Source organism: Microtus oregoni, unplaced genomic scaffold (assembly GCF_018167655.1).
Source record: "Microtus oregoni isolate MIOR12 unplaced genomic scaffold, Mior012 000000F_ref0000247, whole genome shotgun sequence".
Taxonomy (NCBI): domain Eukaryota; kingdom Metazoa; phylum Chordata; class Mammalia; order Rodentia; family Cricetidae; genus Microtus; species Microtus oregoni.
This window is the reverse complement of record NW_024543059.1, coordinates 60,117,645-60,130,223: the sequence shown is the minus strand read 5'-3', so window position 1 is coordinate 60,130,223 and position 12,579 is coordinate 60,117,645. Positions and strand designations below refer to the sequence as shown.

Genomic DNA, 12,579 nt, shown 5'->3' with positions numbered 1-12,579 from the left:
AGCCATGTGAATGAATAGTGAGGTCTTATGGAAAGGAAACAGAATTGTCTGGTGGCAGTCTGGAGTGCTGTGCACGCCTCTCTTCCCTCCCTCGCCACGCTGCTGTTCTTATGTTTGTCGTTGGCGAGGAGGGATGGTGACAGTGACCTACTACATGAGGCTGTGCTGGTTGCATAAGTGTATGTTTGGAGCATGTCCTATGTGACAGGTGCTTGTAATTAGCCAGGCCTGGTGGCACATGTAAAATCCTTGCCTCCTGGAGGCTGGGAAAGGAGGATTCCAAGTTCAAGGCCACCCTGGGCTCCTAGATAATCCCTGTCTGAAAAATACTAAAGCAAAGACCTAAATGTGATTCAACACAAAATCCTAAGTTCACTTAAAATAAGAAATTTGGGTGAGGTTTTTTGAATTTTGTTTTGTTGTAACTGGATTTTGTAGTTCTTGTGGGTGAACTTTGTGCATGGTGTCATTTCACAATGTCAAAGGTTGGCTGTGTCTGCCCTCCACTTTAGTCCCCATCGAACACTTCTGTATGTTCTGTACTGATCTTGTCTCTACGCATCTACCCAAACCCAGTTTCATTAATTTTATCCCTCTTCCCAGAATTCTCGTTGTCCTGCCTCTACTTCCTACCTGGTCATCACGCCTATACTTCCCGCCTGGCTACTGGCCAAACAGCGTTTATTTAAAATACAAGTGGCAGGGTACAGACCATTGTCCCACAGCATCTTCCATCAGCGTAGGGCTGTACCTCCCCAGTCGTCTCCTGTGGCCATCTACGGAGCGGGGGACTTAGCCAGCAAGCCACGTGTGGCCCGTGCTGGAGTTGTAGCAAGCCACGTGTGGCCCGTGGTCGATGCTGGGATTGTCATCCTCTCCGTTAGCTAGCATTACATAAACAGATGGTACACGCCTTCTTTATTCTTACTCCTCGCGTTATTTGACAGTCTCTGCATAGCTTCATAGATCTCTGAAACTGAAGCCAGAGTCCCTGCTCTTTACACTTTTCAGGGAAGACATAAAACAGTTGACTCCCAGAACCCTTGAATCAGTGTGCCCCATGGCCAGAAGGACTGGAAGGAATTTCAAATGATTTTCAGTGTGATGAACAGTATGCATTTTTAGAAGTCTGTAAAGGACTTCAGCTACAGAGTGAGCTAGTTTGTATTCTGTGGTTTCTGTGTGGGTCACATAGCACGGGTGAGCGCACACACAGCATGCACGTGTCTCACATGTGGGTCATTGGGTGCTTTCCCCCTTTTGTTTGAGACATGGTCTGTTACTGGTCTGGAACCTTGCACATACTGATGAAAAAACTAAAGAGAGAGATTACATACTTCATCTAGATATTGATCTACACCTGTAAACCTGGAGGAAAAACATACCGCCACAGCATTCTCAAATCCTCACACATCCTGAGTGAATGATGGGCATTCTATGCGCATGTCTCAGCATTATAAAACAACATGGCTAATGACGGGTCCTTAAGGGACCACCCTTGGACCTGCCTGTCTTTGCCTATGTCTTCCAGCACTTGGCTTTTCCATGGGTTCCTGAAATCCAAACTCAGGTACTCAAGGCTCCCCAAGACAAACTCTGATCACACATTCTTTTGTTAATTTGTTTTATTTTAATAATAAAGCACCATTGAATACAAAGAGGGATGTTGACAGTACCTCTCTGTAACTGTATGTCGACCCCTCCTCCTTCTTCCATAAGGCAGTGACCACTGAATCCTGCATCATTCTTGTGTCTTGTAAAATGCAGATTTATCACATTTGATTTCCAGACTGTATAATAAAAACCAGGTGTTCATGCCCTGTCTCTTGGAACAATCTTTTTGTGGTATATGCTTTATAATTCATGTTGTGTGTCCCTAGGTTTTCAATGGCTGCATTACAGCCCATCTTGGGAGTAGGTCCCACTTTTCCCTTCTGCCATTGGAGGATGAGTGCCTGGGTTATAGTGGGGTCATACCCTGGGCTGCGCTTTGCTGCTCCCAGACCTGCTCCTAGAGTCCATGTGTGCTACAGAGTCTTTCATTCAGACCGCAGCAAGAGTCAGGGCTGTTTGAGGACTGTACCTACAGCACGAGGGCCCTGCTGCCTGTGCTAGAAGGAAGTGACTTTCTGACAGCCACTTTTGGCGAGGAGCATCACTAAAATTGTGTCATTACATGAAATCTTTCATCATAATTTGCATCTCCACACTATTTTATTCAGCCTTTGTTCAATCAGGAGCTAGGATTAGAATTCTGTCTTTGGTGAAGTTCTTACAGAAAGAGATTGCTGTCTTGCACTGCAGGGCCAGATGGCCAAGAGAGAGGCTGTATGGACTGGGACTGGAATCCTGGCGCGGCTCTCTGCTCATTAGCCTTGTGACCCTGGATGCATTACCTAACCTATCTGCCTTCATTATCCAGTGCATGGAAAGGCGTTCCTGCTGCATGCAGGGATGAGGTGGGGTGGACTTGGAAGCGTGTGAAGCGTTTAGACCAGTGTCCTGTGTTCTAACTATACTTTGCTTAGTTCTACACCTGGTGTCTAATTAAGTTCTTGCAGCAGACTTAAGAAATAGTATAACTCTTACCATACAAGCGAGGAGACCAGCTTGCAGAGATGGTTTGTGGGAAGGGACTTAGAATAGGATCTCAGATGTGAAATCAGGCCTAGGTTGCCATCATGCTGCATTCCCCAACTGCAAATCTTCCTGAATGCCATAAACTCAACATGAGGGCTGGTTTCTAGCATAATAATAGCAGGTTTCTAGTTTTGGCCCTTCTGGTATGGTAGTACTAGTTCCTTTGTCTGTGTAGGTTCTGCACGCTTACTGGTAGCATCACTGGACTCTTATGGAGTTTACGTCTGTGGAAAAAATATATGTATACATATATATAGTCCTAGTCCATACAGGGGAAATAATTCAGGGCTTTAATTTGTAAAACTAAGAGGTTGGATTTAGTGTGTTTCTGTACCTGCAGTTAGCAGAGGTGTTTGCAATGGAATTAAAAGCTATAGTCTCCTCTGGAATGAAATTATAATTAAAGGTGTTTCTCAGATTGTCAATAATCAGTTTCATTTTTGAGATTGGTGATATAAATACGGCATGCTGATAACTTAGTCTTCAGGCTCTGTGACTGCATTTAGAAGATGACTAATGTTTAAGGATTTAGTTTTAACAATTTTATTTTCATATTCCAACAATCTGGTAACTCAATTCGGTGATATTTTAGCAGAAATGTTAGTGAGCCATCTAAAAATCGTGTGCAGTATTTAGAAGGCCAGCTGGCACCATGTTACTGTGTTCCTGGTAATGGAAAGCTGTTATTTTCTGACACTTGATGGGCGTCTATTGTAGAATCTGGATTAGGTAGGCATTGTGTCTTCTCAAGCTTGGATTGCAAGTCAGTTTGGAAAGAACACTTAGAGACTGTACGGTGTAAAGAGGCCCATGCCATGAAGGTGGGGTTTCTGCCACGTTCGTGCTCCCTTTGTAGATACAGGACAGATCTCGGGTGACCATGGCAGGAGAAAGGGCACTGGCTAGCACGTCCTCAGCCATCGGCTCTGCAGCTGCGACTTCCCATCGCTGCTGCTTCTCACACATTTGCCAGCATGGACACACTGCCTTGTCGGGCGCTGTTCATCCATTACTGCTCGTCATTTATGGGTGTATTTGGGTAAGCGTGTAGCTGCAAAAGATGGAATGGGTAAGAATATGAGAGATCAAGCCGGGCGGTGGTGGCACACGCCTTTAATCCCAGCACTCGGGAGGCAGAGGCAGGCGGATCTCTGTGAGTTCGAGGCCAGCCTGGTCTAGTTCCAGGACAGGAACCAAAAAAGCTACGGAGAAACCTTTTCTCGAAAATCCAAAAAAAAAAAAAAAAAAAAAAAAAAAGAATATGAGAGATCAGAGAAGAGAGTTGGTGGCTGCACTAGCAGAACCGTGTGGGTCCTCAGGTCCATGAGTGGAGATGTGTGGAGCCCTGCTGTACCTCAGGCTACAAAGACGGGGCATTTCCTACCTCTCCAGAAGCCTATGGACTAGTAGGGACCCATCCAACATGATTGCAGAAAGGTTAAGTAGGAGATTCTAGTCACCATAAGTCCACTCATTTGCATTTGTAGTTCCTGGTATCATTTTTGTTCCATTTCATCAAATGTATTTAAATTAGTTTTAGAGAGGACATAGAAATGTATCTTCTTTTTTAAAAAAGAAAAGTCATCTATTAGTGAATAACAAATTATTGCAGTTTACCAGCTTAACACAGCAGGCCTGTGTCATCTCATGGCTTCCATATAGCAGGAATCTGGGACAGCTTAGCTGAATTCCTCTGGCTCAGGCTCTCATCAGGGGCCATCATCTAGGTGTTAGCCAGGGCTCAGGCAAAATCCACTTTGAACTTGCTCCTGGCTCTCGGCAAGCCCCATGTCCTTTTGGCCTCAGATGTCAGCTCCTTGTCACGTTGGCTGTCAGGCTACTCACAGTACATCTCACTTGGTCCAGAAAAGAACCTGACAGAGTGAAGAAAAAGCTGAAATGGAACCACACATTCATAGCCTGATTTTCAAAGTGAAACCTTCCCAAGTCTTTAGAGAGGATAGCAAACTTCTCTGGTGGAAAGGCTGGGTATAATTAATCAGAACTCAAAATGTTTGTGGGAAATGTCTTAGTTTTGACGTGCAGAGACAGTTTACAGGCTTGCCTAGATTTGAGACCCAGTTCTGCAGAAATGGTGTTCTCCAAGTGAAGTCACTTAAAATTGATGAAAAGGACTCAATCTTTTAATGACACTAGGCACACCTCTTTCTGAATCTCGGCAGTTGTAGATGGTTCCCATGCATACTGTTTAAGGTGGTGGGAGAAAGAAAGGGGCCCAGAGTACCAAAAACAGAACCATAGCCTTAGGCATCCTGTTGAGCGCTCTGATGCCTAGTGTCCATCCCAAACAGAATGATGAGTTTAGGAAATCTTTGTTTCCAAAAAAGCGTTCCTTCTGGGATGGATGAAGAAGGCACAGTAGAAACGTGGAAGCCGGTCGTGAGTCCTCAGGTCCCTATGTAAGATGTGCTAATCCCTGCGCTACACCAGGACTTGGCCGCAAAGATAAAACAACATTAAGTGCAATGTACAATGTCTTACTGCTTCCTGGTCTTCCTTCAGGATTCTACCCAAGAAATTGCTACTAGATCACTCTTAAGCTTAGCATAGTTACTTTTCCAGAAGGCTAGAGAGCCCATGTTATGTTTGTGTGTGAAGGGCACAACATTTTCACCCAGAACCAACTACTCGAAAGTGGTGATGTAACCTTTTTACTGATGTTATTGCTATTTTCTGAAAGTAATATAATTTTCTCTTATGGAGACTATTGATCGGAATCTGTGTTAATTCTCCCACAGGAGAGTTCATTAGATGGCAGTATGTGCTGCCTGCAGATAGTAAGATGATTTCTCTCTGGTGTGAAGAAGAGAAGAAATTTTGTTTTGTTCTGGGGATGAAACCCAGGGCCTCCCATTCTAGGCAATGCTCTTTGATTGAACTATGCCCCAGGCTGAGAGTGCTGATGTTCTCACTGGTCATATTGTAGGTTTTGTCCCCTCTACATTTTAGATGAATGAAATAGACTTTGGGTTCATGTAAGTTATTGATATTTCAGTCAAAGTGCGCACATGGACCTCACCTGTCTTGGAGTCTGGATGGCTCTCCCAGCTAGTTTTGCATGCACACAGTGAAAAGGATGTTAGAAAATGCCAGGATCCAGATCACGTGACCCAAATTGTTACCGTCAACTTTTCCCCTATTTTGAAATGTCAGTAATACTGTGGGCGTAGCCAAGCCTGTGATGGTGCGATTTGTCATGGGTCGTTGCAGTCTCGTACAACTGTTTGATTGTGGTCCATATGTAGTAGGAACTTTTGCTCCAGCCCCAGCTTTGTGACAGACCTTGCTTACTTTTGATTCTCCCACATTGCAGTGGGTTTGCGGTAGTCTGAGGCTGTGTAACACGGAGATGCCCTGATACTGTTTTCTTTAAAATTAGCCTTCATTTATTTTAAAAATCATTAAAATAAAATCTTAAATTGAGCTACAATATAGTTTGTGTGAACTAACCTCTTGGGTTTTCCGGACAAGGTACAATTGCCCTTTCTTGAAAACAGCTGGTAGAGTAACTTCTCCCAAGTCTCATGGTGTATAATTTGGTCCATCCTTAGATTGCATGGTTTATGTGTGCGTTCGTGTGTGTGTGTGTGTGTGTGTGTGTGTGTGTGTGTGAGAGAGAGAGAGAGAGAGAGAGAGAGAGAGAGAGAGAGAGAGAGAGAACAGGATAGGACAGGAAACAACTCACAGGCTAAACTTGTAGATGCTGAAGAACTAAGTCCAGGCACAGAGGCCTTCAGCCTTACGGAGCAGGTGAGCGCTCTCGGTCTGTGAGTCTCTGTGAGTGAGAAAAACCATGCAGCTCTTTTCTCTCACTTGCAGATACTGTAACAAATGAACAAGCCTTCTTGGAAAGGAGGTGGTCTGTTCTTGTGTCTCCCTAGCCCTGCGATTACAGGGGATTAGGTCACTGCTGCTTTCCATGTGGACAGCCGATTCCAGTGGATTAGATCTGCCCAGTGTCTACGTGGACATGAGTTTCCAGGGCTTCTGAATCTCTGTCCCCCTTTCCTTGAGAGCAGTGGACTAGATCTGCCCAGCATCTACGTGGACATGAGTTTCCAGGGCTTCTGAATCTCTGTCCCCCTGTCCTTGAGAGCAGCGGTGCATCTCTGCCTGTCGCTCACACCAGACAGAGCTGTGTCTAGGCCGTGATTGTGAGGAACAGTTGTAGCTGTGAGTACACATCCACAAAGGACTGTCTAGTGGTGAAGACCCACTCTGAATGGACAGCCACATCCCATAGGCTGGCGTTATGCAGAGATTGAAGGAGAAGGCCTGCTCATGTGGATACTAACATTCCCACAGTACCCACCTTGTCTCTCTCTCTCTCTGCTCCTCCCCCACCACCAGTGATGTAGCTGCTCTACATGGCCACATCTTCCCTCCCTCTCTCTAGTAGGCTGAAATCTCTGAGACTGTGAGCCCAAATAGTCCTCTGTCTGTCTCCGATCGTTGGTCATGGCGATGAGGAAAAGGAACACAGTGAACTCACACTGTTCACTCCATGTACCAAGCAGTGTGGTAAATACTTCATGCATTGCCTCATTTAAGGAGTCACACTAAAGTACATGTCACCATTATGAGACATGATCAGTGAAAAACATACCCAAATGTAGTAGGACGGCTGCTTGTTCGTTTTCTGGCTGCCCAGGCTCCTGAAATAACCACACAGAAACTGTATTAATTAAATCACTGCTTGGCCAATTACTTAAGCATTATTGCTAGCTAGCTCTTACATCTAGAATTAACCCATCTCAATTATTTTATATTTTACCACAAGACTCGTGGCCTACCAGCAAGGTTTCAGCATGTCTGTCTCTGGTGGCAGCTTGATGGCTTCTCTCTAACACCTCCTCCTTTCTCCCAGCATTCCGTTTAGTTTTCCCTGCTTACCTCTATTCCTGCTCAGGCCCAAGACAGTTTATTAACCAATGGTATTCACAGCATACAGAAGGGAATCCCACATCACCCAAAAAAAGCTGTCACCGATACGTGGGTTTGTTTACTCTTGTGTTTTGCTTAGAGCTGTGTCCCTGAGTCCTAAAGTCAAGTTAACGTGTTTTTCTTACCTGATGCAGACTCATCCTTATTACCCTTCTCTTCATGGCACTGGAGACATCCACTGAGGGATAAAATGATCCCGGATACCTTCTTTATCATATCACACAAGTAGAGCAAGGTACCAGTGCCAGACTGCACAGCCTGCACGGCCTGCCACATGTCGTCTGCTGTAACGGAAGATGCCCTGACTTCTTTATGCACATTTCTGTCTGTCTTGAGACCTATAGGTTCTTTCTCTAGAACACATCTCTGCCGCTTCCAGGTGTTTGTTTCTGTGGCTGGACCTGTGCTGTTGCAGTAACCTTGTTACCGTCCCCAGCCTTTTCTGCTGATTCCTGTAGTTTGCCCAGAGTACTAACAGTGATGCTACTTGCAGCATAAAGGAGCCCATGTTACTTTCCTGCTTTGGGCCCCTCTGCAGCTTCTCACACAGTCAGAAATCCAGCTTGCTGCCCTCCAGCCTTGCTCGTTGTGCACCAGGCACACCAGCCTTCTGTCTTTTTCTTGCCAAGTTCAATTTTGTTTCAGGTCTTTGTACTTTCTATTTCCCTTGTCTTGGGACTGACTCCATAGTATTTAAGTCTCTGCTCAAATGTCACTCTCTTGTGTGAGCTGTGACAGGTAAACAGCGTAAAGGGAGTGAAGATTTATTTGGGTTCAGAGTTTCAGAGCTTTCCATCTGTGGCTGACTGGTGCTGGCCCCACTGTGGCAGGCCTGAGGTGTGGCTGAGCATGCGTGAGAAGCACACAGTAGAAAACATGAGCTTTCCTTGTCACTGATGGAAGAGGGCAGAGCACTTCTCACCCCAGAAACCAATTCCTCTAGGTTCCACCCCTGACGTGTCCAGTACCTCCCAAATAGTGCTTCTAGCTGGGGACCTAACCTTTAGCTAAAGAGCCCCTAAGGGACATCCATTTGCAAACTGGAACTGGCCCATCACTGTGTAACTTTCCCTGACTGATCTAGATTTTCCCTACCCAACATTTTGATGTTGCTGAGCTTGTTTTCTTTGTAGCTCTAATCACTCTGAGTTCTACTTGCTTCTGTAGTGTGTCCTGCTCACCTTTCTCAGAAGGTGAACTCTAGAGAACTCAGCCTCCCTTGTGCCTAGAAATTGTGCTTGCTGTGTAGTGGGAGCTCAGGTCACTTAGGGTGAGGGGAGGCTTTGATCTAGCCCTCACTAAATCGTTAAATATTCAGAGAAGAATTAGTGGTCATGGCCCTATAGCCCATGCTATATTATGATATGCTATGATATACGTGATACACTATGATAAACTTAATTTGACTTGTTAGATGGTGAGTTATAGCTTATAGCAAAGAGTATAGAACTTACACATACAACTTAATGAATTACGTGTGTTCCCATGTAATTGAGCCTCAGATAAGGCTGCATTATACCCCCCTCACTCCCTCTTCCCATGGAATAAACTGCATAATGTTTTATAATTAGCCTCTAACATTTAAAAATTGGAAGATTTCATATAAAAGTGCATAACATCTTTAAAAATTGAAAGAGCCTCCAGCCCAGGGGCAGCCTCTTGACTGCAGTTTGCTGTGCTGAGAAGCAGCTGCCCACAGTGTCCCACGTGTCCTCCCATTTGCCCACACCCTCACCTCCTGCCTTCGCCTGACCTGGAAGTCTGTTGCCAGTTGCCAGTTATAATTTCATTTGAATTGCTTTTCTTGTGGTTGAAATGCGTCTCATCTGTTGAAAGGTGGAAGCAAGAATAGTAAACGAAAGTCCCATCTTCATTTAGTTCACTACTCATTGTATTTCTAGCCTGATATTCCTTAGCCATTTTTAATTCTGCAGCTTTGTTTAAATCTGTATAATGTTCTATTGGATGACCAGTTTTCTGTGGATATGTTTTTGCTTTGATTTTCCATATTATGAATAGCACCCTGTAGATAAATCTCTGTGCACATCATCTTCTGAGGATAAACTTGTGAGCAGTGTTTCCAAATCCATGTTGCCAGCTTTGCCCCTTGAGTGTGAGATGGTGTTGCCTAAAATGCCACACATAGAATGTTTCTTCCCTACACTGTGCTGTGCGAGACTGGGGCTCAGAGTATAAAAGATGTGCTGATGTAATCGGGAGAAACAAAACAAGATTTCACCTTCTCATATATATAAACAAGAATTGTTCTTGGGGCCAGATTGTGGCACATGCCTTTAATCCCAGCACTCAGGAGGCAGAGGCCTGCAGATCTCTTGAGTTCAAGGCCAGCCTGGTCTACAAAGTGAGTTCCAGGATAGCCAAAACTACACAGAGAAGCCCTGTCTTGAAAAACTTAAAAAGAAAAAAGAGTTGTTCTTGGATATGATGCAGAAATATTTCCTATTAGAGTCCTGTACCCTTAGAGTCAGATCGGGTACCATGTGTCTTGGGAAATCTCTAACCTTGATACAAATACATATTATTTGTATTGCACTCATGCAGGCACACACACACACACACACACAGACACCCCACACACACAGCCTGTGTGTCTCTGTGTTCTAGTTTGCATTTTTGTTGATGTAATTAAACATCCTGATGAAAATCATCTTTGGGAAAAGTGGGTCTATTTGGTTTATAATTCCAGGTTATGGTCTATCATGTGGCAGGTCAGAGGTGGGAGCCTAGACAGCTGGTCACAGAGGTGGGAGCCTAGACAGCTGGTCACAGAGGTGGGAGCCTAGACAGCTGGTGACAGAGGTGGGAGCCTAGACAGCTGGTCACAGAGGTGGGAGCCTAGACAGCTGGTCACAGAGGTGGGAGCCTAGACAGCTGGTCACAGAGGTGGGAGCCTAGACAGCTGGTCACAGAGGTGGGAGCCTAGACAGCTGGTCACAGAGGTGGGAGCCTAGACAGCTGGTCACAGAGGTGGGAGCCTAGACAGCTGGTCACAGAGGGGCACATAATGGACTACAGAGCTGGCTCCGTGGTTAAGAGCCCTTGCTGCCATTGGCAGGGGCATGGATTCAGTTCCCAGCACCCACATGGTGGCTCACAACCATTTCTAACTCCAGTTTCAGAGGACCTGATACCCTCTTCTGACTTCTATGAACACCAGACATGCATATGGGGCACATACAAATTCAGGGAAAACATTTATCTGCATAAAAAATGAAATGAAATGAAACTCAAAGAACATACAAGCTATTTTTTGCTCTCATTGGGTCTCACCTTTTAAATTTGATGCCTCTGTCCCTTGCTTCCTAAGGAGATGCTCACGTAGAGCGCCAGAAGCCCTTGTACATGTTTCAGCCCTGAACCACCTCCTCAGGTATCCTGGCTCTGCAAATTGCTATGGGAGATTGGATGACTGTTACAGATCCCAGTCTGTGTGCAGGTAACTGAGTCCGAACAGCAGACGCCATCACAGAGGGATTAATGAGAAAACCACAGACATGGAAGATGTGATGTCAGCTATCAGTGGTTAGCACGCACTTGGTGTTCATTTCCAGTAAAGTTATAAAAAGCCAAGTGGGCAATAGATTATTTATTACCATTTTTGAGAGAAACTTTACACATTTGAAATACATGTTTTGGCTCCTTCAGTCTCTAACTCTTTGAGTCACGTACACTGAATGGCACGAACAAGTATGTTTTTCCTATTTTTATAAATCAATAGTGGAAGTTAAGCTGTGAATCCATTTTAACGTATCTATCAAGAAAGAACATTAATGTAATGTGTCATTTTCTCATCTTGGTAAAAAGTAAAAATGTATTTATATGTCACACAAAAGTATTTTGCTCTAATTTTATGTGTAATTCAGAATCTTTGGTAATAGAGATTATGGTAGTTTTTTAATTGCTTGAATGCCTTTTTATTTTCAGAAAGCAAAAATCTCTCTCAATATACCTCAGAAACGAAGATGTCTCCATCAAGTTTATACTCCCAGCAAGTGCTGTGCTCTTCAATACCTTTATCAAAGAATGTGCACGGTGTTGTCAGTGCCTTCTGCACAGAAGAGAACATTGAACAAAGTATTTCATATCTTGACCAGGTAATGTGTTTTTTTTTTTTTTTTTGGTAAGAGCATAAGTCATGTTATATACCAGAAAATATCAAAGCTACAAGAAAAGCATGTGCCAACCTGAGTGTGTCGTTATGTAGTGGCCAAGACTTAGACGTTAGGTCCGCAGAGACTGTGGGGGTGTCTGCCCTGAGTGTGTCGTTATGTAGTGGCCAAGACTTAGACGTTAGGTCTGCAGAGACTGTGGGAGCGTCTGCCCTGAGTGTGTCGTTATGTAGTGGCCAAGACTTAGACGTTAGGTCCGCAGAGACTGTGGGAGCGTCTGCCCTGAGTGTGTCGTTATGTAGTGGCCAAGACTTAGACGTTAGGTCCGCAGAGACTGTGGGGGTGTCTGCCCTGAGTGTGTCGTTATGTAGTGGCCAAGACTTAGACGTTAGGTCTTCAGAGACTGTGGGGGCGCCTGCCCTGACACAGGTCTGACTGCTGTGCTTGCCCAGCTGGATGCCTTCTGTCCCAGGGTCCTGTGCGGCTGTCCAGCCCTCGTTTCATTGATAACAAAGCTGGAGAACTTACACCAGGTCTTGGGTGATTGGTCAGCAGAGAATTTAAAGTTGTTTAAGTTTTTGTTCTCTGAATAATTAATATTAATGATCTAGGAATTTTTTTTTAACTTTTTTTCTTTTCACTAAGTTATACATTAATCCACTGAAAAAAATTAATGTACATACTGAAAGATCCAGTGGACAAATTGCTAACTGTATATTATATGCTGCCTGATGTTATCAAGTCTGCGTACACTGTGGGATGGCCCCACAGTGCGCGGAGTGAGGTTGGCTTTGTGTCAGGGTGACTTTGGTCCACTCTGCAGTGTTGAGGATCAACATTGTTA

General features: G+C 44.6%; 1 protein-coding gene across 2 annotated transcripts in view; it reads left to right on the top strand.

Annotated features, from left to right (window-relative positions):
* LOC121446155 (SSX family member 2 interacting protein) overlaps positions 1 to 12,579 on the top strand; it is a 34,536-nt gene that overhangs the window by 3,303 nt on the left and 18,654 nt on the right. For both annotated transcript variants that reach the window (XM_041648612.1, XM_041648601.1), the window contains exons 2-3: positions 10,934 to 11,062; positions 11,551 to 11,720. In XM_041648612.1, the coding sequence (XP_041504546.1) occupies positions 11,020 to 11,062; positions 11,551 to 11,720 (213 nt within the window). In that variant the 5' untranslated portion in view covers positions 10,934 to 11,019. The remainder of the gene's footprint in view (positions 1 to 10,933; positions 11,063 to 11,550; positions 11,721 to 12,579) is intronic.